This window comes from Rhododendron vialii, chromosome 3a (assembly GCF_030253575.1).
Source record: "Rhododendron vialii isolate Sample 1 chromosome 3a, ASM3025357v1".
NCBI classification, from domain to species: Eukaryota; Viridiplantae; Streptophyta; class Magnoliopsida; order Ericales; family Ericaceae; genus Rhododendron; species Rhododendron vialii.
In genome coordinates this window covers 5043754-5070873 of record NC_080559.1, presented here as the reverse complement: position 1 = coordinate 5070873, position 27120 = coordinate 5043754, and the positions used below count along the sequence as shown (strand labels likewise).

Sequence of the window (27120 nt, the reverse complement as noted above, 5' to 3'; positions counted from 1 at the left end):
GAAATTGAAAGTTATTACTGAATCAAGGCCAAATTAAGCTCCAATTAATTTTTGAACATCCTAATATGTGAATTTCCTTCTTAAAATTGATGTAACGCCTGTGGCTGTGGACGTTGGACATAGCTATCATTTGGTTGGATAATATGCATCATGCAAGAATGAGTAGGACCAATAATTCAAAGCAAGAATACAAAGACTTTAAGGCAGCATTGTTAGGGTCTCTCTCTCTCTATCTCTCTCTCTGCAGCATTGTTTGGGTCTCTCTCTCTCTCTCTCTCTCTCTCTGCAGCATTGTTTGGGTCTCTCACTCTCTCTCTCTCTCTCTGCAGCATTGTTTGGGTCTCTCTCTCTCTCTCTCTCTCTCTCTCTCTCTCTCTCTCTCTCTCTCTCATGTGTACGTCATACACGTCGGCAAAGTGGGTAGAGGATCCTGGACCACAAACCTTGTTTTTGATAATTCAAGTATCCGAGCTAGTTTTAGCGCACTTCGACTAATTCGCAGACCCAATCTTATTGCCCACTTGCAAGGGGACTGATCAAAACCGAAGCAAAACTTCTATACGGACTGGCCTCAAAAGAGTTAATAGGACCAGATCGAAAACCTATTTGTCAAATACATGCATGTTCTTCCTATATATTGACGAGCTCCAACCCAAAGCAAGCACAATATATAAACATTCTAGAGAGAGAGAGAGAGAGATGGTGAGGAACAAACAAGTGACATTGAGAGACTATGTAAATGGTGTTCCAAAAGAGTCGGACATGATTGTGTTGAGCTCAGACAAGAGTGTTGTAGCTTTGCCACAAGGTTCCAACGCAGTGGTGGTGAAGAACCTCTACTTATCATGTGATCCTTACATGCGACATCTAATGACCAAATCTACTGAAGCTCATGTGATCCTTAATAGCTATTCTCCCGGTTCCGTAAGTACCACCCCAATCTCTCCTCCTTGATTTCTCCACGTACACACACATAGAATTCAAGGTTTGTAAATTAATGAATTCAGAGGACATATCGGAGTGTCGGAGGGCTGAAAAACCGATACGTAGCGATTGATACGCTACGTAGCGGTGTTATATATTCATATATAAATACAATCATTTTATAACCACAAACATTTAAACAAATAAATAAAAAATACGTTCGTTCTACAACCACAGACACTTACACAAACCCTCTCACATTTACATTGAGGTCCACCCACACTACACCAGTGTGTGTGGGATTCATCGAAAAATGTGAATGTGTGTGTTTGTGGTTATATAATTGTAAAAAATAAGCATGTGCCAGTTGAGATAGTTTAAAGAAAAAAATAAAATGATTGATATATTTTAACTGTATTAGGTTAGAATTAATTCAATATACAAATGTAATGTATTGAAAAATAAAAATTTTATGATATAAAAATGTATACGTTTCGATAACAAAATATGTCTACTAGGCGCACTATACTCATGGAGTTGCATTTCTTTCCCCCTTTCACAAGAAATGTTATAATACACCATTTAAAAGTGTGTACCATATGCTGCTAATATATGGTTTATTCATAATATATTGGTGTGTTTCATAACTTCTGTTTTAAAACTTGTAACTTTTCAGCAAAATGGTTCATAGCATTTTTACTACTCCCTCCGTCCCTTTTTTAGAGTCCATTATTTCATTTTAGGCTGTCTCTCAATAAGTGTTCATTTTGTAAAGTTAGTGAGTGAATTTTTCATTTTGCCCCTAAAAGTAAATTCCTTTTTGAAAAGTTAATGAGTAAAAATGTGTTACCCAAATTATGCAACCTAGAGGGGGGGTGAATAGGATTGCTAGTAATAATTACCAATAAAAAATTATCTCTAACAATATATGCAAACAATAAGTATGCAATCAAAATAGAGAGATAGAGAGATAGAACCCGTTTATAGTGGTTCGGTCCGGATTTGTCCACGGTCCGGCCCTACTCCACTTCTCCTCAAGCAATTACTTGAAGGTTAGACTAATCTTTAAAAGATTACAACTTGTAAGTCTTGCGGGTGCTTACAAGAACCGAATGCCTCTAGCTTTCCCGAGGAGCTAGCACAACCGCAAGAATTTTCTCCGAAAACTTCTCAAAAACAATAACACCCAAATTCCAACCCGAATTTGGTCTTCTAAGCTTTCAAGTGTTTGACTCAAACACTCACTTAGGAAATACAAGTATGTGAAGAAGGTATGAAAATTATCGCTCACGACTTGTACAAATTTTCTCTCAAGAATAATATGAAAGTGGAAGAACAATGAGAATTTTTGGCTTTGATCTTTTGAGAATTTGCTCTTGCAATAATATGGAATGTTGTAGCTTGTGTATGTTCTCATTAATGAGTTCTTGATGCCTTATATAGCCATCCATATGCTTCCTAGCCGTTGGAACTAGCCGTTGGAACTAGCCGTTGGAAACTAGCCGTTGGAAACTAGCCGTTTGAAACTAGCCGTTGGAAACTAGCCGTTTGAAACTAGCCGTTGGAAACTAGCCGTTGGAAACTAGCCGTTTGAAACTAGCCGTTGGAAACTAGCCGTTTGATAGAGTGGTCATCCGGGTGGTCGTCCGGTTGTCACAGCTTTCTGTTCAGACAGCCGGCTTGTCAGCCGGTTCGTCAACCTGTGGCTCACAATTTCATCTAAATAAACCGTTAAAGCATGTATTGAGCTCAATAAAGTCTTTGTAAATATAAATCATGAATCCAAGAGACTTTATGCTATATTTCAAGGTCACGAAAATATTTAATTCGGGAATCGACTTTTCGATAATTTTGTATTTGCCGAATAAAAATATCATTGAATTAATCATCAAAATAATTAATAGAGATGCATATAAATTTTCACAAATTATAATGCATACATTTTTCAACAATCTCCCCCTTTTTGATGATGACACAAAATGATAGTTTTTATTCAAGTAGGAGTTATGCCAATCTCCCCCTTAATACATGCACCAAAGCAGTTATCTATGATCAACGAGTAATAGCAATAATCATCAGATCATAGCAAGCAATTTTTTAAATTTGCCCAAAATGGCAAGATAGATCAATTAAAACTTGGCTTTTTCTCCCCCTGTGACATCATAAAAAAAACTAAAAAGAGAAAAACAATAGGGCCATGGTTCCAGCACCATGCCGCTCTTGCCCTGTAGCACTCTATCTTCGTTCATTGAGAGCTTGGCGTCCTTGATTTTCGTATTCTCGAATAATGGCTGCTACAACGGCAGCTATAATGCCAATCCAATACCACAGAGTATCCACATTTACATTCCATCCGAACCATGGTGGTATTCTCATGGTAAGTAACGCACACAGCAGAATGAAGATAAAGAGTTGCATCCAAATGGTTTGGATAAACAACCTGAACTCTGCTCGTTCGGCATCTCTTTCGTAAAACTCAAACGGTAACCCTTGCGGTATGTTTGCCATTGCTTGATGAGAGATTTAGGCCGAGAGAGAAGGAAAGATAGATAGATGAAGAGATAGAGAGAGTGTTGTTGAATTTATAGAGTATGAGAGAAGTGTTTGAGGATAAGGGATAGAGATGCGGCGCCGAATAGAGATAGGATAGGGGCGGTGCCGAATAGAGATAGGATAGGGGTGGCGCCGAATAGAGATAGGATAGGGGTGGCGCCGAAAAGAACAAGAATAGGGGAAGAAAATTGTGTTCGGGTGTTTATTGTTGTGTCCCCTTAATACATGCTCCCCCTAAAAGAGAGCTTTTTAAAGAATGCGAGGGGTATTACCGAGAATGATTATCCCTGCAAGCTTAGAGACAAGAAATTCATATCGGCGAAGTATATAAGAGACAATTTAAGCACTAAGCCATGAAGTTCATACAAACTAAGTGTAACAGACTTAATAAATCAGAGTTAGCAACGCAAAAGCTTGAATAAGTCTCAACCTCACGGTTGTCCGGTTGGACATCCGCTTGGACATCCGACTGACTGTCACGACCCTGACCCGCCCCTTGAGGTCTTAATCATGACAAATGCCAGTGATTTCTAGCAGAGGGCTCCCAAAAGACAGATTTCCAAAACCCACGAAATTATCAGCATATAACAGATTTGTTCAAGACTCAAAATAAATGATCAAACTTGATTCTTGTACATCTAACCAACACTTAAACATGTAAAGAAGGTAGGAGATCCCTACCTCGAGGGTTAGAAGCAAGCCCGAACATGGAGGAAACCTCAAAGTGCTCCGATCATGATTCTTCTTCGATCAATAGGAAGATCTCGTCGCGTAGAACAACTTTAGTACTTGGGATTTTTCCGAAATCTCATTCTAAGGCGATGAAATCGAAGAGAGAAGTTTGGAGGAGAGGTGAGAAAGAGAGAGAGTCGGTCGAGGGAGTAGAGAGAGAGAAACGTGTGTGTGTCTGCCCGGAAAAGAAAAGAAATATATGTGGGGGAGAATTATCCCCTACACACACCTTCACTTATACACCCATGCATATTACACTTGCATCCCGAACTTCTAAATTCTAGCACATTCGACATCCGAACTCATTCTCCATTTTATATCACAACTCATGCCTTAATAAAACATAAAGAATTATGGAAATAAAATACGGGTCTCTACACTGACAAATGCAGGTTAAGTCCAGAAAACGTTTAAGAGGAGTAGCATTAAAGACCATAAAACTGTTTTTCTGCATACCAAACACAGGAAAATGAATCATATGATAAAATGTTTGGAGGGTGATTTCTTTATCAAGATCATTTGTACTCTCCATCAAGTATGATATTTACGAATTCAATCAACTCAACATTGAATCCAAAAAAAACTTTTGACATCAAGAACACAACTTTTTCATAAATGATTAGACATGCCGAGTTCTCGTCGAATGAAACAAAATTGTTCTTCACCAAGGGGTTTTGTGAAAATGTCCGCCAATTGCTTGTCGGTACTAATAAAGTTAAGTTCAATATCCCCTTTTTGAACATGATCTCTTATAAAATGATGTCTAATCTCAATATGTTTTGTTCGAGAATGTTGAATTGGATTCTTGGTTAAGCTAATTGCACTAGTATTATCACATTTAATAGGAATATGATCATATTGCAAATTGAAATCCTCCATTTGTTGTTTGATCCACAATATTTGGGCACAACAACTTCCGGCCGCTACATATTCCGCCTCGGCGGTAGATAGAGCTACGGAATTTTGTTTCTTGCTATGCCAAGACACTAGAGAGTGCCCTAGAAATTGGCAAGTCCCACTTGTACTTTTACGATCAACTTTGAAACCTCCAAAATCCGCATCCGAATAACCAATTAAATCAAATGCAACTCCACGTGGATAAAACAATCCTAAGTCATGAGAACCGCCAACATATTTAAAGATACGTTTAATAGCTTTTAAATGCGATTCTTTAGGACATGATTGAAATCTAGCACACATGCAAACACTAAACATTATATCCGGTCTACTTGCAGTGAGATAAAGTAATGAGCCGATCATACCTCGATACATCTTTTCATTGACGGCCTTACCATTCTCATCTTTGTCTAGCTTAGTTGATGTGCTCATTGGTGTGCTCGTTGGCTTTGATCCTTCCATGCCAAACTTCTTAATAAGTTCTTTCGCATACTTGGCTTGGTTGATTAGGATCCCCTCATTAGTTTGCTTGATTTGAAGTCCGAGGAAGAAGTTAAGCTCCCCCATCATACTCATTTCAAATTCACCTTGCATACACTTAGCAAACTCTTTGCACATATTATCATTAGTGGCACCAAAGACAATATCATCAACATATATTTGAATAATGAGCATATCTTTACCTTTGGCTTTAATGAAAAGAGTAGTATCAATTTTTCCACGAGTAAAGCCATTGTCAAGCAAGAATGAACTAAGTCTATCATACCATGCACGTGGTGCTTGCTTCAAACCATATAAAGCTTTTGAGAGTTTAAAAACATGATCGGGGTATACATGATCTTCAAAGCCGGGAGGTTGTTTGACATAAACTTCTTCATTTATGAACCCATTCAAAAATGCACTTTTCACATCCATTTGATAAAGCTTGAAATTTTTGAAAGATGCAAAGGCAAGCAATATGCGAATAGCCTCTAATCTAGCTACCGGTGCAAAAGTTTCTTCAAAATCAATACCTTCTTCTTGATTATAACCTTGAGCAACAAGTCTAGCTTTATTCCTAACAATATTTCCGGATTCATCTAGCTTGTTACGAAAAACCCATTTAGTACCTATAATAGTGTGATCAAGAGGCTTAGGTACTAATGCCCAAACTTTATTCCTTTCAAATTGATTTAACTCATCTTGCATGGCTAAAATCCAATTTTCATCATCTTGAGCTTCCGGAAAGTTTTTAGGCTCAATTTGAGAAACAAAAGCTTGATTTTCACAAAAATTTCTATGAGACGAGCGAGTGGTTACCCCTTTCGAAACTTCTCCAAGAATCAAGTCCTTTGGATGGTTTTGCACGAATCTCCAATCCTTGGAAAGATCTTGGTTGTCTCCCATGGCATCTTGAGGTTGATTAATAACTTCATCTTCTTTGATTTGAGAGCTTTCTACTTGAGTATCACCATCAACTTTTTCTTGAATTGTCAAGTCATGAATCTTATGTGTAATCTCTAAGTCATCATTATCAACAACATCCTTAGTAGCACAAGGATTAGATTCATCAAAGGAAACGTGAATAGATTCTTCAACAAGATTAGTGCGCTTATTATAAATTCTATATGCTTTGCTAGTAAGAGAGTAACCAATAAAGATGCCTTCATCCGATTTTGAATCAAATTTACCCAAGTTATCTTTTCCATTGTTTAATACATAACATTTACAACCGAAGGCATGAAAGTAATTAATGTTGGGTATTCTACCATTCCAAAGCTCATAAGGAGTTTTCTTGAGGATATGCCTAATTAAAACTCGATTCAAAATATAGCATGAGGTATTAACGGCTTCCGCCCAAAAATATTTTGGCAAAGAGTTTTCACAAAGCATAGTGCGGGCCATTTCTTCCAGAGTACGATTTTTTCTCTCTACTACTCCATTTTGTTGAGGAGTACGAGGTACGGAAAAGTTATGACCAATACCATGTTCATCACAAAACTTTTCATATAAAGAATTGTCAAGTTCTTTTCCATGATCCGTACGAATGTTAGAAATAACAAAGCCTTTTTCATTTTGAACTCTTCTACAAAGTTTAGTGAAATTAGGATAAGCCTCATTCTTATGAGCTAGGAACATCACCCATGTATATCTAGAGAAATCATCAACAACAACAAGACAATAATAGTTTCCACAAAGACTTGGAGAGCGAGTTGGTCCAAACAAATCCATATGAAGTAATTGCAAAGGTCTAGTAGTTGAAACAACATTTTTGGACTTAAAAGAAACCTTGGTTTGTTTTCCTTGTTGGCAAGGACCACAAAGTCTATCTTTTTCAAATTTGATTTTAGGAAGACCTTTTACCAAATTTTTTCTAGAGAGTTTTGAAATAGCATCCATACTTGCATGTCCTAGGCGCCTATGCCAAAGCCAACTATTTTCACTCAAAGCGGAAAAACATTTTATATCACAATTACTTAAATCATTGAGATTAAAAACATATACATTTTCAAATCTTTGTCCAACGAAGAGTGTCTTGTTGCTTTTGTCATTTTCAATGATACATTTGGATTTTTCAAAGATAACACGATTTCCTCTATCACATAATTGACTTATGCTAAGAAGATTGTGTTTTAAACCATTAACAAGTAAAACATCTTCAATAATAGGAGAATTACCTATATTGCCGATTCCTATGATTTTACCTTTGTTGTTGTCTCCAAATGTGACATGTCCACCATCTTTAGACGAAAGAGAATTGAAAGCCCTCTTGTCACCGGTCATGTGTCTTGAACATCCACTATCAAGGTACCAACTTCCTTCCTTGAGAGAACTTTTGAAGCATACCTACAATAGCACATCAATTCTTGACTTTTGGTACCCAAATCATCTTGGGTCCTTGAAGGTTAGCATTGATACGGTTCTTAGGAACCCAAACCTTTTTTGCATTAGAAGATGAGTATCCTTTCATAGGACATGTAGGAGAAATATGACCAATTTTACCACAATAATGACATGTCAATTTAGAATGGCTAGAAGGAGGAACATCTTTTTCAAAAAGATTTTTGTGTTGAGTGGGATTATAACCAATTCCGGCCTTGTGAAAAGAAACCATTTGTTTTCCAAGAAGAATGTCTAAACTTTCTTTTCCATTAGTGAGTTTTGAAAGAGAATTAGTTAAATCATCAATTTGTTTTTCTAAAGATTCGTTTTTGGAAGTATCCTTCAAATACTCTTTTTCTTTTTCCAAAGAGGTTCTTAAACTTTCATTTTCTTCCTCCAAAATATCTTTCTCTTCAATTAAATCATCTATTTCTAGTGAAAGATCTTTAGCAACCTTTTTAAGAAATTTGTTTTTAGAAACAACCTTTTCAAATTCTACTTTCAACTCTTTATAGGCAATAAATAATTCATCAAAGGAATAGGATGAGTCGAGATCTACCTCGTTTTCTTCGATGGCCATGAAACACAAGTTAGCGACCTCTTGTTGCTCATCGTCCTCATCGGAGCTACTATCGTCACTATTGTCCCATGTGGCCATCATAGCTCTCCTTTTGTCATTCTTTGAATATTTTTTGGCATATGGACATTCACTTTTGATGTGGCCGGGCTTCTTGCACTCGTAGCAAATGATTGGATCCTTTTTGCTACTTTCTTCTTTGCCTCCATCTTTTCTTGAAAATCCTCTGCCTTTGTGAGATGCTCTATTTTTGAGGAGTTTCTTGAACGTTTTTGTGATGAGCGCCATTTCATCATCCTCACTTTCGTTGCTTGAATCCTCCTTGCTTTTTGATTTGCTTGTTGTACTTTTGAAGGCAAGATCCTTAACTTTCTTCTCTTTTTCACCCTTGAGGTTGTGATGCATTTCCTCCGTCATGAGAGATCCCATGAGCTTGTCCATCGTGTATGTTGAGAAATCTTTGGATTGTAGGATGATGGAGGTGGTAGTGTCCCAATTGGTTGGCATGGAACGGAGCACCTTCCTTGTCATTTCGGATTGACTGTAAATCTTTCCAAGAGCTTTTAAACCGTTAGTAATACTAGCAAATCTAGCAAACATTTGAGATATAGATTCATCCGGTTTCATTTTGAAGAGCTCATAGCTATGCACAAGAATATCAATTTTGGACTCCTTAACTTGACTATCTCCTTCATGTGACATTTCTAACTTATCCCATATTTCTTTAGCCGATTCACATGCGGAAACACAATCATATTCATTGGGAGTAATAGCACAAAAAAGAAGGTTCATAGCTCTATAGTTCTTTTCTATTGAAGCCTTTTCCAAATGACTCCACTCATAATCTGGTTTAGGCATAGTCTCTTCTCCAACTTTCTTAGTAGGAATAATGGGACCATTTTTGATAATTTTCCATAGATCATAATCCGTGGATTGAATAAAGATCATCATTCTATTTTTCCAATGAGAGTAATTTTCTCCGGTGAACAAGGGAGGTCTATTGGACGATTGACCTTCGATACAAGAAACATTACTAGTGGTTGCCATGGATCTTAACTCTTAGATGGTTAAATCTACAAACAAGAGCCGAGGCTCTGATACCAATTGTTACCCAAATTATGCAACCTAGAGGGGGGGTGAATAGGATTGCTAGTAATAATTACCAATAAAAAATTATCTCTAACAATATATGCAAACAATAAGTATGCAATCAAAATAGAGAGATAGAGAGATAGAACCCGTTTATAGTGGTTCGGTCCGGATTTGTCCACGGTCCGGCCCTACTCCACTTCTCCTCAAGCAATTACTTGAAGGTTAGACTAATCTTTAAAAGATTACAACTTGTAAGTCTTGCGGGTGCTTACAAGAACCGAATGCCTCTAGCTTTCCCGAGGAGCTAGCACAACCGCAAGAATTTTCTCCGAAAACTTCTCAAAAACAATAACACCCAAATTCCAACCCGAATTTGGTCTTCTAAGCTTTCAAGTGTTTGACTCAAACACTCACTTAGGAAATACAAGTATGTGAAGAAGGTATGAAAATTATCGCTCACGACTTGTACAAATTTTCTCTCAAGAATAATATGAAAGTGGAAGAACAATGAGAATTTTTGGCTTTGATCTTTTGAGAATTTGCTCTTGCAATAATATGGAATGTTGTAGCTTGTGTATGTTCTCATTAATGAGTTCTTGATGCCTTATATAGCCATCCATATGCTTCCTAGCCGTTGGAACTAGCCGTTGGAACTAGCCGTTGGAAACTAGCCGTTTGAAACTAGCCGTTGGAAACTAGCCGTTTGAAACTAGCCGTTGGAAACTAGCCGTTTGAAACTAGCCGTTGGAAACTAGCCGTTTGAAACTAGCCGTTGGAAACTAGCCGTTTGATAGAGTGGTCATCCGGGTGGTCGTCCGGTTGTCACAGCTTTCTGTTCAGACAGCCGGCTTGTCAGCCGGTTCGTCAACCTGTGGCTCACAATTTCATCTAAATAAACCGTTAAAGCATGTATTGAGCTCAATAAAGTCTTTGTAAATATAAATCATGAATCCAAGAGACTTTATGCTATATTTCAAGGTCACGAAAATATTTAATTCGGGAATCGACTTTTCGATAATTTTGTATTTGCCGAATAAAAATATCATTGAATTAATCATCAAAATAATTAATAGAGATGCATATAAATTTTCACAAATTATAATGCATACATTTTTCAACAAAATGTAATGATGATATCTCCATAGAGGGTAAAGAGGGAAAGTGGAGGTAAAAGTTGATGCGAAAGGTATAATGATGATGTTTTTTTAATAAGTTGGAGTTACGAAGCGGGACACTTAAAAAGGGACGAGAGAAGTATGATTCATAACATTTTGGTGCATCTGGTAACTTTTATACTAAAACAAGTAACTTTTATTAGGATAATAACATTCTGGTGCGTCTCGTAACTTTTATACTAAAATTATAACTTTTCAGTAATATGATTCATAACATTTTTCTTATGAATCATAACAGTTTGGTAGTGCATATGATACACACCCAAATAAGGGTGTGTATTGTAGCCTTTTAATGCGCTCATTCGGTAGTCGTTGAAATTTACCAAACAGCCGTTAAATTCAATTATTTATTAACCGGACTACAACTAAAGATTTGCATAGTATAGCGAGAAAGTTCGAGTTGATCCATAGGGAGCTCGAATATAGCTTGTTCGAATTGTAGATGTAAGAGTTTGTGGCGTTTAGGCGGCCAACTTTTGATTTTTCTTTGAAAGGTGGAGAAACACTCTTATGAAAAATACTAGAAATGAGTTTTAACTAAGAATTAAAGGCGGCAAGGCAATGGAGTTACTAACGCCCATAACTTAAGTCATCTAACAATTCTCAACAAAAACACGGTTGAATCGCACGGCATAGGCTATCAATCGGAAAATTTAGCTATGAAAATGGTTAGACTTGATATAGAATTTGAATAACAAGCTAAACACAAGGCGTGACATCGCTCCCGGAACCATGTGAGCAAGCACATGATCACCGGAGGTTAACAACACCAAGACTTGCATTCAAACTAAATATCAAGGTCATAAACTCATAGTTTGGAAAGCGAGCAAGTTCTTTGGTTCTTTTGGCAAACACGAGGCGAGACATAGCTCACGGAACCATATGAGCAAGCATATGATCACCAGAGGTTAACATCAACAAGTTTTGTTACATAAAAGGCGAACCACGCACATTTACAAACCAAACCTCCAGCTCTAAGATTGAGAAAAGCAAGATTAACGTAAGTCATGAGGCATTAATCACCCAATGGCCAAGCCTAATCGACTACTCACACATAAGGAAAAGAGTAGAAAGCATGCTAGAATTAGAAAACATGTTTAACCGATAGAAACGAAAATAAACTTGGTATTAAAGAGAATTTAGTCCGTAGTTACAACATTAATAAACGAGAAAACATCAAACTAGGAATTAAATTTACAAGTATTGAAGCTTAAAACTAAGAACAACAATGGCAAAAAGACTAGAAAGAAAACTAACCTAGAGCATAAAGTAGGGGGAGAGAAGAGAATTTATACAACTCAACTTCTCTCCTAATAAATATCTTACATACATACTAAAAGTAGTAAGTCTTTCATTAATGGAAGGTCTAAAAAGCAACAAATATCTGACCGAAGGCTCATGGTATCGATACGGATTATGGAAAATATCGATACCACACAGCTAAACTGAAATGACCATTTTTCCCGTAACGCTCCCGTATCGATACGGCCTTAATCCGTATCGATACAACAATCACTGGAACTCCACGAAGCTAATGTGTATCGATACAGAATAAAGCTGTATCGATACAGTGAGGTTATCTCCAGTTCTTTAGGCCAGCTTTCAAAACTTGGCACCCGATGACTTCCAGCTGCTTCCACAGCACCTTATTTTCATTTCCTAAACTTAAGTAAAGACTACATTTTAAACCTTTCTTTTACTTTTTCTTTACTTTAATTTATTTAATGAAAATAAGAAAGTACCCCCCATTTGAAAACAATGGCATTACCAGAATTTCAAGATTCTAATTAAATCAAAATGTCAACCCCCCACTTTTAGTGTAAAATAAAAACCTGCACATTTTTCGCAAGAGAAAATGGCTCAAAACATGACCTTGCTCTTCAAATAAAAGCTTACAGCTTTGTAGTTACTCTTACAAAAATTCAAGGATCAATTACCGCCATTTTTAATCTCGAAAATTGATACTTTTTCAGAAAGTCATTTTTTCCATACTTAGACAGATTTTAAGGGATCGATAGGGTCTTCAGGTACTTGGAAGCATTTGGGCCATCCATGGCATTGAAATGCGCCTATTTGTACGTTTTACCTAAAAACACTAAAACCACACCTTACGTGCAATATCGCTATAAAAACTACATAAACGTAAGATAAAATAACATAAAACGGGACTAGTCGCACCAGATATCTACAATATTGGGTGCTCATCACCTTTCCCGTCCCTTGTGTATATTTGTGTACACAACGCAGACGTATATACTATATAGACACTGAGAGAGAAAGAGGGGTAATTGTAATAGATGTGCGATCGTTATGCTAAACCTTGGTGCTATTGGGCATTATGGTTGATGGTTATCTTTAGGGTCCCATAATTATATAGTTGAGGTGCGTATAAGTTGATTCAGACATCCGGTTATCGGGAAAAAAAATTGTAATAGATGTGTATATTGAATTGTGACGCGATATTGCAGGTCATAAGGGGTCACGGAGTAGGTAAAGTTATGGATTCAGGGCACCCAAAATTCAAGACAGGTGACTTCGTCTGGGGAATAACTGGATGGGAAGAGTATAGTCTCATTACGACGCCTGAAGCACTTTTCAAAATTGAACATACAGATGATGTAGTCCCCCTCCACTACTATACAGGAATCCTCGGTAAGTATTCAGCTGGAGCTACATTTTACTTTTGTCTTTTCTGTTTCTATTACAAAAATGTTAGGCTTACAATAAAATCCTACAACATTCTTAAATGTTAGCATTGAGACCCTTAGAAGCCTTTTCTTTTTTCTTTTTTTTTGGTTGGGTGAAATGGTGGACCTCAGTACTAACGTGTAAGGATGCTGTACTTATATTGTAAGATTTTGTAGTAAGCCTATCAATTCTGTTTCTGTTAATGGTTTTAGTGGATGTAGCTACTGGAAGTTCGGTTATGTAGTGTTAACTAGTGGAAAGGTTGGCGATAAGTTGTGAAGAGTTTCAAATTATAATATGTAAGTGGAGTTCAAGGGCATAGTGCATGTTATAACTAGGACTGATGCGGGTTTTTTTTTTTTCCGACAAAAGACGAGATTTTATTTATCTTCGAGAATGATTACAAAGACTAAAAGAAACGTGGGAACAAAGCCTAAGAGCCTTGAACTGTCGAATATAAACCGAAATCCGGCAAAAACATCCGGACCCAAAGAAATAAGCAGTAGCAGATTTGTTCTGGTAATTCTTATACATATATTTTCTTGATGTATATATACAGGTATGCCTGGTATGGCAGCTTATATTGGTTTCTATAAGATTGGTGCCCCCAAGAAAGGAGAATATGTTTTCGTATCTGCAGCATCAGGTGCAGTTGGCCAACTGGTTGGGCAGTTTGCAAAATTAATGGGCTGCTATGTTGTTGGAAGCGCGAGTACTAAACAAAAGGTGATTAATTAATTTGCAATTATATATTTTATTTCGTTTTTAGAAAATTCTAAAATCAGTCTAATAGTAAGTGAGTTTTTTTTTTGGTGAGTGAATGTTTATTAAAGGGTGTAAAGGGTTCGCAAAAATACGTGTTTTTCTTGTCTTCTAATGTACTTATCGTCAACCCAGTGGGCTGACAATAGCAAGACCATTCATTTTTTTGGCTCAGCAAAAGAAATTTTTTATTAACCGAAACAAATTACAATATGAACCATTAGGCTACTAGCTTGTTTGCTATTGATCTATAATCTCTATCTTTATTACCAAGGCAAACCAGTCAATCTGGATTTTTTATTAATTACGAGAGCCTAAAAGGTCATCCGCATTCGATAATACGCCTTCCTTCATCCCGTAATTTCAAAATACGCTCTTATTAATTTTATCCTAATAATGTCACCCTCATAAACTAAATTTCTTCCCATTCGATCATAATATCATAATTAAGCTATTCCAAGAAATTTCAAAAGGAATGGGATACAATGGTGTTACTAAAAATTCTTGTTTTCTTTCCAATCGACGGAAAATTGTATTCGAGGTTTGCTGGAATGTGGGTGTGAAAAGTGGAGTTTAGTTCCTTGCCGTATTTCAGGACTTTTTTGGAAACAAACAATGAAGTGGATGAAGTATGGAAAAAGATTAACAAAATGGACTTTATTAACCCTCAAAGTAGAAGAACAATCAATCGAGATGATTGAGTGAAAGTTAACTCTACTCCTAGAAAAGAAAAGATAAAGGCCTGATTGGCGTTATTTGTGTGTTTTTACAATGAGGCCTAAAAAGGCTATTTATAGAAAAACAAACATGTGCAGGAAATAACTTCCAAGCTTCTTCAATACTCTTCATTCTCCTTTGCTTTCACTTGTCCAAATAACTTCCAACTAATATCAAAGTGTGTAGGAGTATGCCAAGTGTTCTTTTCAACCGCCAAGTGTGTAGGACAATGCTATGTGTCTTTTCAACTTTCAAGTAAATAGAGATACGCCAAGTGTCCTGCACATGTTATTAAAATACAAATACCAAAAATAATAATAAAATAGGCTGCATTCCCATAATTGCCACCTTTCGGCCGATTATCTACGGGCGGTAAATATATGGTCCAAACAATGCCCCCCTTATTCATTTGGGTGAAGTGCTAACGTAACCCAAGTGAATAATTTAACTAGTTTTAAATCACTCCTCTGTCTATATCGACGGGTGATAACTTATTACGGTGTAAATAATTTGCCCCCCATATCCATTTGGCAAAACCAAATAAAACTGGGCAATTAACGATTTTCACACATTTTTTTTTTTAAGGGTTCTTTTGGCCCAGAAACATGATTAAAGTTTCTAATCAAGGGCCAATATTTGCTGGCAAAACCTTGTCCATTATCGACGCAGGGATTTTCCAATCGACAGGGATCATAACCTGGCATCCATGGCCAAACAAATTGATTTATTTTCTGTCGATATCCAAACAAATTGGATAACGTTCGTCGGCCTTAGATAACTGGAAAATCCAGAGCAAAAGGCATCAACATATTGGCCACTTTGCTGTCATTGGTGGTTGTAAGGCCAATTTCCTTCCAAAACCAACACGTATCAGTACGTTGGTCCTCTTGGTGGCCATAATCTTCAACAAATGGCTTAATTTGGCCAAACGAAGGGAATGGGTACTGGATCCATTTATTTTGTTTGGCCTTCTCATTAATCGACGGAGATTTTTTAAGAATTGTTGCAAAGATTGGCCAACAAATAGTCGTCCTTCTTTGAAAAATTAATTGTTCAAACCTCCCATTTAAGGCTTAATGCTTCAACATTCCAAGGCCATTTTCTTTACATAATTTGGCTTTTAAAGATGAGTTTGCCCCCCATGCAAACTCGATATCAAAAAAAAGAAGGCTATTTATCGTTTCATAATTCGGCCACAACCTTAGTAGAAGGCCAAAGATGGTATCGACAAGCCTTGATTGCAGTCGACAGGCCCTAATTACAATCGATAGTAGTGGCCTCACTTTTCTGTCAAATTATTTTCATGATAGCCGAATTTGCCCCCCTTGCAAATTTGTCACCAAAAAGATGGTTGTTTTCATTGCAAGGTTTGGCCAAACATGTTCTCATTTATGACTAACCCCAATAATGGCATCACCGATTTCCAAGAATTGGCCAACGGTTGGCTAATTTCCTTTGAGCAATAAACTGCTTAGAACCATACGTGTAATGGAAGCCAAAAAGGTCAAATGCCTTGACATACCATGAGCACATCAGTAGATTGAAGGCAGACACATGTAATGGTAAATACATCTTGTTTTAGTATCAAGCCTTACGTGTAAGGCTATGATTTTTTGCATGAATAAATTCTTCAAGCTTTGCATGGCTTTTATTTCCAAGTTGATTTTTGACCAAATCAAAGGCCACTGATTTACCCCAAAGATCGACTGTTCCAACAATTGGCCATAGAATGGCCTATTTTCGAACAGACACATTATTCAAGCCTCCGTGCAAGGCTCGAATTCATTCGTTTGGCCATTAATCCATTTGCGCAAAATGTTTAAGCCTGACATGAAAGGCTTTCATTTGTACATTTAATTTTTGTCATTACTTCTGATTTAGCGATGGTGCGGACAAAACTGCACTTATATTTGTCCAAAATTGTAGAAAAGTAATGAACATTATCTACACCTCTTAACCACAATTGGGCATATTTCAACCAATACCAATACAGATGGCTTCTGAAAAATCCGTACCTTTTACGATTGCCGTTGATCAACAATTGAATAAATAATTCTGGGGTCTTTGTGGTTGACATGTAGTATGCCATAGAAGGCACATATTGACTTTGATTAGTACCAAATCCAGGCGGTACTTTGAAACCAATGGCAATGGTTTCATTTTGGTCATTACCATATTGACTTCCATTACTTCCACTAGTATTTGGAACTGGTCGATAAAAATCCGTTGGCCTTGTTGGGCTAGGCCTAGGTTCAAAAGTAGAATTATTATACACCTGTGAAAAAGGTGCTTCAATAGCACGATTTGCATATCCACTGTTTTGCCCAGAGTTAACATTTACGTTAACTGGTACTTCCACAATTGGCTGATTTCGAGCCATTGCAGCTTTACACATAGCCATCAATGTTTTGGCAGTTTCACTCTTTGGATCATTTAAAACCCTCGCAAATCGTTGGATCAAGTCAGACGATTCAATATCTGAGCCATTTGGTGCCATTGCTCACTTCCAAATTAGTAACGAGCCGTCCTTCTAGCGCCAAAATTGTTACCAAAAATTCTTGTTTTCTTTCCAATCGACGGAAAATTGTATTCGAGGTTTGCTGGAATGTGGGTGTGAAAAGTGGAGTTTGGTTCCTTGCCGTATTTCAGGACTTCTTTGGAAACAAACAATGAAGTGGATGAAGTATGGAAGAAGATTAACAAAATGGACTTTATTAACCCTCAAAGTAGAAGAACAATCAATCGAGATGATTGAGTGAACAATTACAAGTTAACTCTACTCCTAGAAAAGAAAAGATAAAGGCCTGATTGGCGTTGTTTGTGTGTTTTTACAATGAGGCCTAAAAGGCTATTTATAGAAAAACAAACATGTGCAGGAAATAACTTCCAAACTTCTTCAATACTCTTCATTCTCCTTTGCTTTCACTTGTCCAAATAACTTCCAACTAACATCAAAGTGTGTAGGAGTATGCCAAGTGTTCTTTTCAACCGCCAAGTGTGTAGGACAATGCCATGTGTCTTTTCAACTTCCAAGTAAATAGAGATACGCCAAGTGTCCTGCACATGTTATTAAAATACAAATACCAAAAATAATAATAAAATAGGCTGCATTCCCATAATTGCCACCTTTCGGCCGATTATCGATGGGCGGTAAATATATGGTCCAAACAAATGGGAATGAGGTTTAAAAGTTTTTACTATTTTTCTTGCATGCATGTATCAGCTGGTGCTAGGGACTGGAACTAACTTTTTCTTTGGTTTTTATTCGCACCGTATATACCAAGTTTGATCTGCTAAAGAATAAGTTTGGATTTGATGCGGCTTTCAATTATAAGGAGGAAGACGACTTGGATGCAGCTTTGAAAAGGTGAGTTCCTAATGGCATTCCAAGTTGACCTCATTACCATCTTGCCTAGGTGAGTTGGTATATGTAATTACCCTCTTACCCCCTCTTCAAATTTGACCTTGTTATTTTTTTTGTCTTTATTCAATTTTTTTTCCACATTTGTTGGTTTTTATTTTTATTTTTTTTTGTAGATTATTGCTTTGTTATGATGAGAGAAATCTAAAAAGTAAAAAATTATAATTGAAACCCAACTTTTTCGAATAAATGTGAAGAAAAGCAAAATGATGTATTATTGATTGTGTCTATTGTCTAACACGCCTTTATATAGGCTTCAAAACTTATTAACCAAGAAATTCAAACCAATAAAGAAAATACGCGTAACATGGAAACATAGATATTAACATAGCCTAAACCGGAAGAAACCTATAAAACATGGTAACATAATATCTTCTGTTAACAATAAAGACAAAAAAAATTGACTTATTGACTTATTTTTGTTTTTATTTAAAAAGATTTGGATTTGGATAATAATTTTTTACTTTCTAGATTCCTCTCATTATGACGAAGCAATAATTCTCAAAAAAAAATTAACAAATGCGATATTTTTTAAATAAAAACAAAAAAATAAGCCATTTGGCTAGGCCAAACAACCCAATTGTCTAATGGTTTTCGAGATTGGAAACACGTCGACTGAATCTATCGATCGAAAGGTGCTTCTGGTTTCAAGCTTTGTTTGATTTTTGGCTAGGTATCTTCCCCAAGGCATTGACATCTACTTTGACAACGTTGGAGGGAAGATGTTGGACAACGTACTTCTCAATATGCGAAACCACGGCCGCATTGTTGTCAGCGGAATGATCTCCGAGTACAATCTCGAGCAACCCGATGGATTGAAGAACACGATGTGCCTCGTCTACAAGCGCGTTCGGATGGAAGGATTTTTTGTTCACGATTACTATCCGCTTTACCCCGAGTTCTTTGACACAATGTTGTCGTATATCCGAGAAGGGAAAATTTTGTACGTTGAAGACATTTCCCAAGGCCTGGAGAGCGGACCATCATCCTTTATAGGGCTTTTCACCGGCCGCAATGTCGGGAAACAGATTGTTGCGGTTGCTCGAGAATGATTTTTTCACCCCTTCTCTTACCGTCAACGTGTTTGGTTCTTGATGCAAAAACATAATAATTTTACTCTAGAAATGAAGGGTTATCTTAATTAGTTCAACGTTATCTTTTGGTTTTTAGTCAATGTCCTTTAGTTTTTGATTTATCTAGTAAGTTGTGTCTTTGGTTTAATAGTGGTCTAGGCATTTGAAAGGTTTGTGTTGGAAATTGTTGAATATTTAGTATTAATCTTGAAGAAGAGTACTCTCATCTTTGTAATCCCTATATATATAGTTGATCCAAGGAAATGAGAAGGGAGAGTTGGTGTTTATGAAAAATATTTGCAAGCGTGTCTTGTTTTGGAGTGAGTGATTTCTCCTACAATCAAGTGTGTGGCTTGGTCGCGTGATAGTGTGAGTGTCTTCCGCGATTAGTAGCGTCGAATGGCGTCTGCTACCCCCGGTCGAGTGGCATCCCGAGACTATTCTAAATGTCGTGGGTTTCGGCTTGTGTCAATTCTGGTACCGAAAATCATCATTCGATCGCATAGGTCATTATTTTACTCGTAATGGAGTAATTATTTTTTTCTCAAAGTTTCAAGAATAATGTGTTATGAACCTTTCAATTCAATTTATTTTGGTACATCCTCTCTGCTTTTGGAGGGTGTTTGCCGGCTAAAATGACATTTCCCATTAGCTTATGCTCGTAATGAAGATAGATACTATGAGATACGGTTTAGCCATGTTCACAAGGGCGCGCGGCTCCACTAGGGTTGAACATGACAACGTGTCACATGGTGTTACCATAACCGATGATTTACTAAGTTGATCGGGATGGTTTAATTGCTTTTTAACCGCATTTTTTTTGTTTTGGTTTTTAATTTGAAAAAATCGGCTCCGGCATTTTTGGTTTTGATTTTTTACGATAATCGCACCGTAACATAAACTGATATTGAATTGCAATATAACTACGAAAATACACGAATATATGTCATGCACCTTTTAGTTATGGTTTAAAAAAGGTAAAATAGACACATAAATAAGGATGCATTCTTTTAGCCTTAACTTAAACTTAAAATGAGAATTTTGTCTTTATTTGAATTTTTTTAATTTGTTAGTTTTGCGCCAAATTTTTGTCAACTATTGATTCTTTTCGACGAGAAGAATCGGAAAAATAAAATTTCTTTACTTTTACGCAAGTATTTTGAGAAATAACCATTTTTAGCGCTAAAAAGTGGTTATTTCTCAAAATACTTAGGTTTTTACTTTTCTCACCATGTGCAATGAGAAAAAACTCTAAAACACCATATGGTGACGCTAAAAGTGCACTTAATAATTTCTCCTCGCTTCCTGCCATAAAATGCAAGCTAAGTCAAGAAAAAACTCTAAAACACCATATGGTGACGCTAAAAGTGCACTTAATAATTTCTCCTCGCTTCCTGCCATAAAATGCAAGCTAAATCAAGGAACTCAAAATGTAAACGATTACTCTAAATTTTTTTGGGTAAATCGATTACTCTAAATTAAGGCTGATAGATGAAACAAACCACTTGAGTTTGAGCTTGTATGAGCTTGTTTGATATCGAAACATATTTTTGAAACTCGATTATATTTTGAATCAAGTTCGAACAAACTACTACTTGGCTCATTTAATTTTCGATGGTTAAAAAATTCAAGCTACTCAACATTAGTGTGTGTTCGGCTCGATTAATGATCTTTTGAGTCGATTGTCTCGTAAACCAAACAAGTTGAAACATATTTTTAAACCTCGTGAAGTTTCCAAACTCAGATCGAAAAATCTAGCGTTTGGCTTGCTCAGTTCATTTATCCGCTCAACTCGAATCCCTCAATTTAAAATTTCAAATAAAGCGTTACGGTTCGAACTGGAAAAATGTACAAGTGCGGGGGCTTGTTTGTGACACATTCTAGGGTTTTCCATGTAATTGTCCCAAGATCTACTTCTGTACCCCTTTCATCTCATCTGAAAACGAACAAAGCTCGCCGGCAACGAAAGCACAGGTACCTCTCTCTCTGTGTCTCTCTCTGTTGTTGTTTTTTTTTTTTTTTTTTTCTGGGTAATTTAGATGATGCTTAACACAATAATATATCTGGAGTTCATTACATAAACACATCTTCAGTAGCAGCTTGTTGGGGCTTGAAGTACAGTGGTGGTGGCTTTCTAGGCTTTTCGATCTCTTCTGGATTAAATGCATTTTTCATTGGCAGTTGATTTTCACAGACTGGGAGTGTGGATATAAAAGAGGGATACGAAAATCACTACCCTTTTTGGGAGTTGATTTTCACAATGGGAGTGTAGATATAAAAGAGGGATACAGAAATCACTGGCCTTTTCGTTACGTGCAACTATGGAGTCTAGTAATTTTTCGTATGGACAGTAAGAGAATAAGGGGGTAAGTTTTTGGTGATTCGTTGCTGGGACTCGCAAAAATTTAGGGTCTGGAAAACCCCAACATGATTTCATAAGTGAAAGCCAAAAGGGTAGGTAAAAACTTCATAATGAAATTGTTGTCATAGCCTCATAGGTGAGCTTTGGAACTGGACTATGATAATTACATCATAGTCGTATGCAGACATATTGTTTTGGTTGTGAATCTCCTAGCTTTTGTACTAGTAAATTTTGTTAGTTGTTCTACTCTAGCTATTCAAGATTCCAATTCATGTGTTATTGATGACAGGGGCATCAAATTAAACGCTGCGACATATTGAGTGCGAAAAGATTTGAGAGGAAGGATTTGTGGTGAATTGATATGCTAGTGGACCATTAATTGATGCTAAAGTTGCAATAAACAGTCGCAATTGCAATCGCTGACCTTAAACCCAAATATTCATTTTTGGTTATGTAAGATAAAATTTTCCCAATGAATTCTGTTTTCTTACCATCATCTCTCCTCCTCCATCCCCCAGCTCTCCATCGGTCTGCATTTTGTATTCATTCACAGCCTCATTATAATTTCTGTCGCAATAATCATCAGCGTCTTTGTTCTCTTTCATTAAAGTCCCCAGTCTTTTCTTGTCATTCCTTGCGCCATCGTCACTTGTCCACTGGTGCTACAGCTCCTTCAAATGAAGGAGAAGGAGCAGTCGCTGTATTTAATTTCGAAGATTTTCCGGAGAAAGATTGGTCGTTTCTTGAAACTGGTGATATAAATTCTGATGAGGAGCTCAAACGGAAGATCAATCTGATACTTTCAGCTGGAGAGATTGAAGAGACTTCGAGGGTTTTGGTTTCAATTGGTTCCGAAGGATTTGTGGACCAAATAATGAATTCATTGACTTGCGAACTATTGCTGGTTGTCCATGACTCCTTGTTAGTATTGTGTTGCATAAAAGAAAAGTACGATTTTGTTAGATGCTGGCAGGGTGAACTGATTTATGTGCCAGAGGAATGGGCACCCTTTGATGTGGTGTTTCTTTACTTCTTGCCCGGTTTGCCCTTTGAACTCGATCAGATTTTTGGAGCACTCGGTAAATGTTGTTTGCCAGGTAATTTTGCAGTTGATTTTTTTTATGGTTAACATCTGATTTTTGACTTTTGACTTTTGAATTTGATCTGATTACTCGTGAAACCAACTCACATGGTAGTATGCTATTTCGAACTCTCCTAGTTTAGTCGAGAGAGTTGAATATAAATGGTACTTAGGTTCTTATACCAAATGATGCCATCCTAATTATAACCCTCAAACTGGGTTGGGATCTTTGATTTATTTGAACTCTGGACGAAAAGAATAGGGATACGTGAAGCTATTTCTGCTTCCTTATTGACCTCTACAAATCCCTCCAGGAATCCATGATCCAAATACAGAATTAACATATTTGAGATTGATTTCAGATCACTTACTTTCAAAATCAGCATCATATATGTTGACTTGATTATGTGTAAGATGGTGCATGCCGGAATGTTTTGTTTGGCATTCTGATAATTTCTCAACATAACTTCAGTGGAGAAGCACGACTTCAAATTGTTCATTACTTTCGCATTGGTATGACAAGAAGCGTCTGACAATTGCTTGTGTAGGTGCAAGAATTGTGATCAGTCATCCGCAAGGGAGGGAGGTGTTGGAACAACAAAGACGACAATTCCCTGATGTGGTAACCTCCAACTTGCCAGATAAGATGACATTGCAGAACACGGCCGCTGATCATTCATTTCAGATGATTGAATTTGTAGATAAACGCGGCTTTTACCTTGCTGTTTTGAAATTTAGTGGAAATGACTCAGGCAAGTAGACCAACAAATCTGAAGTCGGAACAGTTGAAAAATACTTGAAATTTTGTGTACTAGTATTGTGATTGGAGTGAATGGAAATTAGATTTCTCAGTGACCAGTTGTTTCATCGATTGTTTGGCATTCTATCTAAATCCATTTTTTTAGCATTGCTGCACACTTTTTTAGATGTCATAGCATGAAAGGAAATTGGCTGTAATTTGAAATAGGGGCTTCTCTCAGTTGTTAGCCTTCATTTAGATATGCATGAAACAATGTAAGTGCAGTTGTTCCAAGTTACTGTAGGCGAATGATATTTGCATTAGCTAAATACCCGCTCCACACTGTTTCTATTTTGGAGTTTGATCCAACGTAATTAATGCCATTTGCCATCGAAACACCGGGCTTGGTATTTTCCCATTGAAACAAGGGAAGGGGCTACCAAGAGCACAAGATCTTGCTATAGGGTCTTGATTAATGTTATTACCCTACTACTTCTGCCACCAAAGCAAAGGGTGGGATTGATTTGGTCATCAACAATGTTAAGCGTCTGACCCAAATTTCAGACTAGCCCCTGTTATAACTTCTGAATGGTCTGTTAAGGATGTTGATTCAGATTCTGTTGATGCTGTCCAAGGTGCATATATTGCCCAACAAAGTTCTTGGAATATCTATGCTCTCAGTTTTAGTTCTTATACTAATTAATAGTAGTAATGGTTTACGAAACCAATATTAGAATCGCTGATAGTAAGCCAGAAAAGTATAATGGGACGCTCAGAATCCGACGAGGACAAGGATTCTGGACATACACGGAACTTATCTGGAATGTGTACTGAATTTTCACAGAACTTATCTGGAATGTGTACTGAATTTTCTCCTCCTTCTGAGTGTTGAGTGGAATCTTCAGAATCTGATGAGGACAAGGATTCTGGATTTTGGGAGTTTGAAGAGGATGTAACGCTTGTCTCTCCTTCACTAAGGTATGATGAACAGTTGTCAGAATTGGAATCGGTGCTCATAGACGGGTCTCCAGTTCCACTTAAGGCACTCCCACTATTACTGGTATCATCTGATTTTTTAGCGACTTTATTGAAACAATCACAACTGCACATCGTCATTCATCCGACCATTTTGATTTCGAATCTGACTGAAATTCTTTATGGAACTTCAGCTTTTGATTAGATACTTTTGAGTGATCAATTGCAAATGAACTCCCATCTTGCACATTGAAAAAGTCACACCATCAGAACAGTTACCAGAGTGGTTTTCCATTTTTGAAAAGATAGATTAGTTTCACTCAATAGCTCCTCATCAGTTTTTGATGGACTATCACCTGTTTCGCATATCAATCCCTCATTGATGTTCATCTGGCTGTTCTGGTGACAGCACATTCAGTACATCAGAAACAATAGAACTCTGGTGTGATCCAGAGGATTTACTCTCCTTATCCTTCTCTTTGATCCTCAATCCCTCCTTCCTTCGGAGCTGTTTCTCTCTGTCTTTTGTTCTTCGTCACTCCTTGCAAGAACATCTGTCACCTTGCACACACTTGTGACGGTAATTCTTTCCCCTCTAGTCATGGTAACAAAACCATCACCAACTACAAGCCTGCACTGCAGTGTACACATTGTTGACCTTTTAATGCATGAGCTTTCACAGAGAGCTCACTGCAGCGGCCATCCATTTTCCAAGCCCTTAGGGTGATGTAACATGCGTTCAAACCACCAAGGTCTAGACCACTCTCTTGAACCCTTCCCCTCGATCATGCCAACATTTTTGAACTCCAGAATGTCAGATTTTCCTCTCCAGTTCCAACAGCCCATTCAACATGATGGTAGGTTCCAACATTGTCAGTTTCGTGCCAATCAGCTTAAACCGTGTCGTGAGACACATGGGAAATTAAAGAACTCGATCAGTTGCATCAAACCTACAATATAAGCACTAAAGTTTCAAGAAAGTAGAAACACACTATGAGATCCCTTTCGAATGGAAAATCAGGTTTTGAATCAAGACAGATATTGCCAGGTCAACTTCCAGCAATTTGGAGGTTATATTACCGTTGATGAAAAGCAAGACAGAGCTCTGTTCTACTACTTTGTTGAAGCAGAGACTGACCCTGCTTCCAAGCCTCTTGTTCTTTGGTTAAATGGAGGCCGGTAATCAATCATCATCAACCCCCCAGAAATATTTAAATTAGGATACAACTTCTCGACTGTTGCACAATGCAGTTCGAGTGCATTCCCACTCAATCTTACTTGCATAATCTAAATCGTTTATTTGATAGGCACTGCGTATTTGGTTTAGACGAGAAATTACCTTGACCTGATGTCGTTAAGTACTTGATTCGAATACAGTTGTCTTTTTCAAGATAAATGTATTTCTCAAATACGTAATGATATCTGACCAAGATAAATTTTCGGGTGATGAGGTACACATTGTGTTATATAGAATGAATTGCTCGAATCATTAAACTAAGAAGGGAGCTGGGTAATTATACCTGTTTCGAATATTGAAATAATTTGTCAAAGTTTTGATTTCTTAGGACCTGGTTGTTCATCTCTTGGAGCTGGAGCTTTCTGTGAGCATGGCCTTTTAAACCAAGTGGCCAGATTTTGGTCAAAAATGATTATAGCTGGAATAAAGGTGGTAATTTCTCTGCTGTTTTCTCCTCATAAAAATTTATCTCCAAATTTTTTTACTGCTTCGTGGCTTGTGTTTTTTCACCTTCAGTGATTTTGATAGAAAATAATTATTCATTTTTTACTTTTTGAATGTATATAACCTAACTCAACAATTCAACGAACCTTTTTTCCCCCCGTATTTTTGTACAGAAGCAAACATGTTATATTTGGAGTCACCCGCATGAGTTGGGTTTTCTTATTCAGCCAATAAATCCTATTATACAAGAGTGGATGACGACATGACAGGTATTTTGGCTTTGTTCGTTTTGAGATCTCAAAACTCTTGGGCACGGTGCTCAATAAACAATATATTTTCTCTAATTATTTCTTTAATGATTTAACTCATGTGATGAAACCTTTTTTGACAGTGCAATTGTCGTTTATCCTGGAATCTTGTTCAGGTCATTGGGAATTTCCATGGTGTCCAGCATTTCCTTGATTTTTTTTGTTTGGTCAAGGCATTTCCTTGATTTACTTTAACCATTTCTCTGCAGTTGTAGGGTTGGGTTAGAAATTATACTTTATTCTTTATATGGTTGATAAATGTATCAAACTATTCGAGTAGGAACACGTGTTTGTCCGTTAGGATTTCGTTTGATATTGGTTTGTCAGATACTTTTGTAAACAAATCAAGCTTGAACATTTTAAACGTTGGGGACGAAATTGACCACTTACTAATATTTTGGACAGTAAAAAAGCCAACTTTAGACTGTGCATGGTGGGTGGTTGTAGATAGGGAATCCCCTTCTGGAATCCAACACTGATTTCAATTCCACCGGAGAATAC

General features: G+C 37.1%; 3 protein-coding genes across 3 annotated transcripts; all 3 read left to right on the top strand.

Moving 5' to 3' along the window:
- The first annotated feature begins 625 nt into the window (after window positions 1-625).
- LOC131321400 (2-alkenal reductase (NADP(+)-dependent)-like) lies at window positions 626-19767 on the top strand. Its single transcript, XM_058352389.1, has 5 exons — window positions 626-924; window positions 13281-13464; window positions 14060-14226; window positions 18264-18346; window positions 19074-19767. Exons 1-5 carry the CDS (start codon window positions 700-702, stop codon window positions 19450-19452), a joined length of 1038 nt encoding a protein of 345 aa, XP_058208372.1. The 5' UTR covers window positions 626-699; the 3' UTR covers window positions 19453-19767.
- A 1533-nt stretch (window positions 19768-21300) lies between these two features.
- LOC131321402 (uncharacterized) lies at window positions 21301-23771 on the top strand. The gene is made up of 3 exons (XM_058352391.1): window positions 21301-21447; window positions 22125-22932; window positions 23465-23771. The coding sequence occupies exons 2-3, from the start codon at window positions 22308-22310 to the stop codon at window positions 23674-23676; spliced, it is 837 nt and encodes a 278-aa protein (XP_058208374.1). The 5' UTR covers window positions 21301-21447; window positions 22125-22307; the 3' UTR covers window positions 23677-23771.
- Window positions 23772-25639: 1868 nt separating this feature from the next.
- On the top strand, window positions 25640-26583 carry LOC131321067 (P-(S)-hydroxymandelonitrile lyase-like). The gene is made up of 3 exons (XM_058352083.1): window positions 25640-25805; window positions 26196-26296; window positions 26485-26583. The coding sequence occupies exons 1-3, from the start codon at window positions 25640-25642 to the stop codon at window positions 26575-26577; spliced, it is 360 nt and encodes a 119-aa protein (XP_058208066.1). The 3' UTR covers window positions 26578-26583.
- Window positions 26584-27120: the final 537 nt, after the last annotated feature.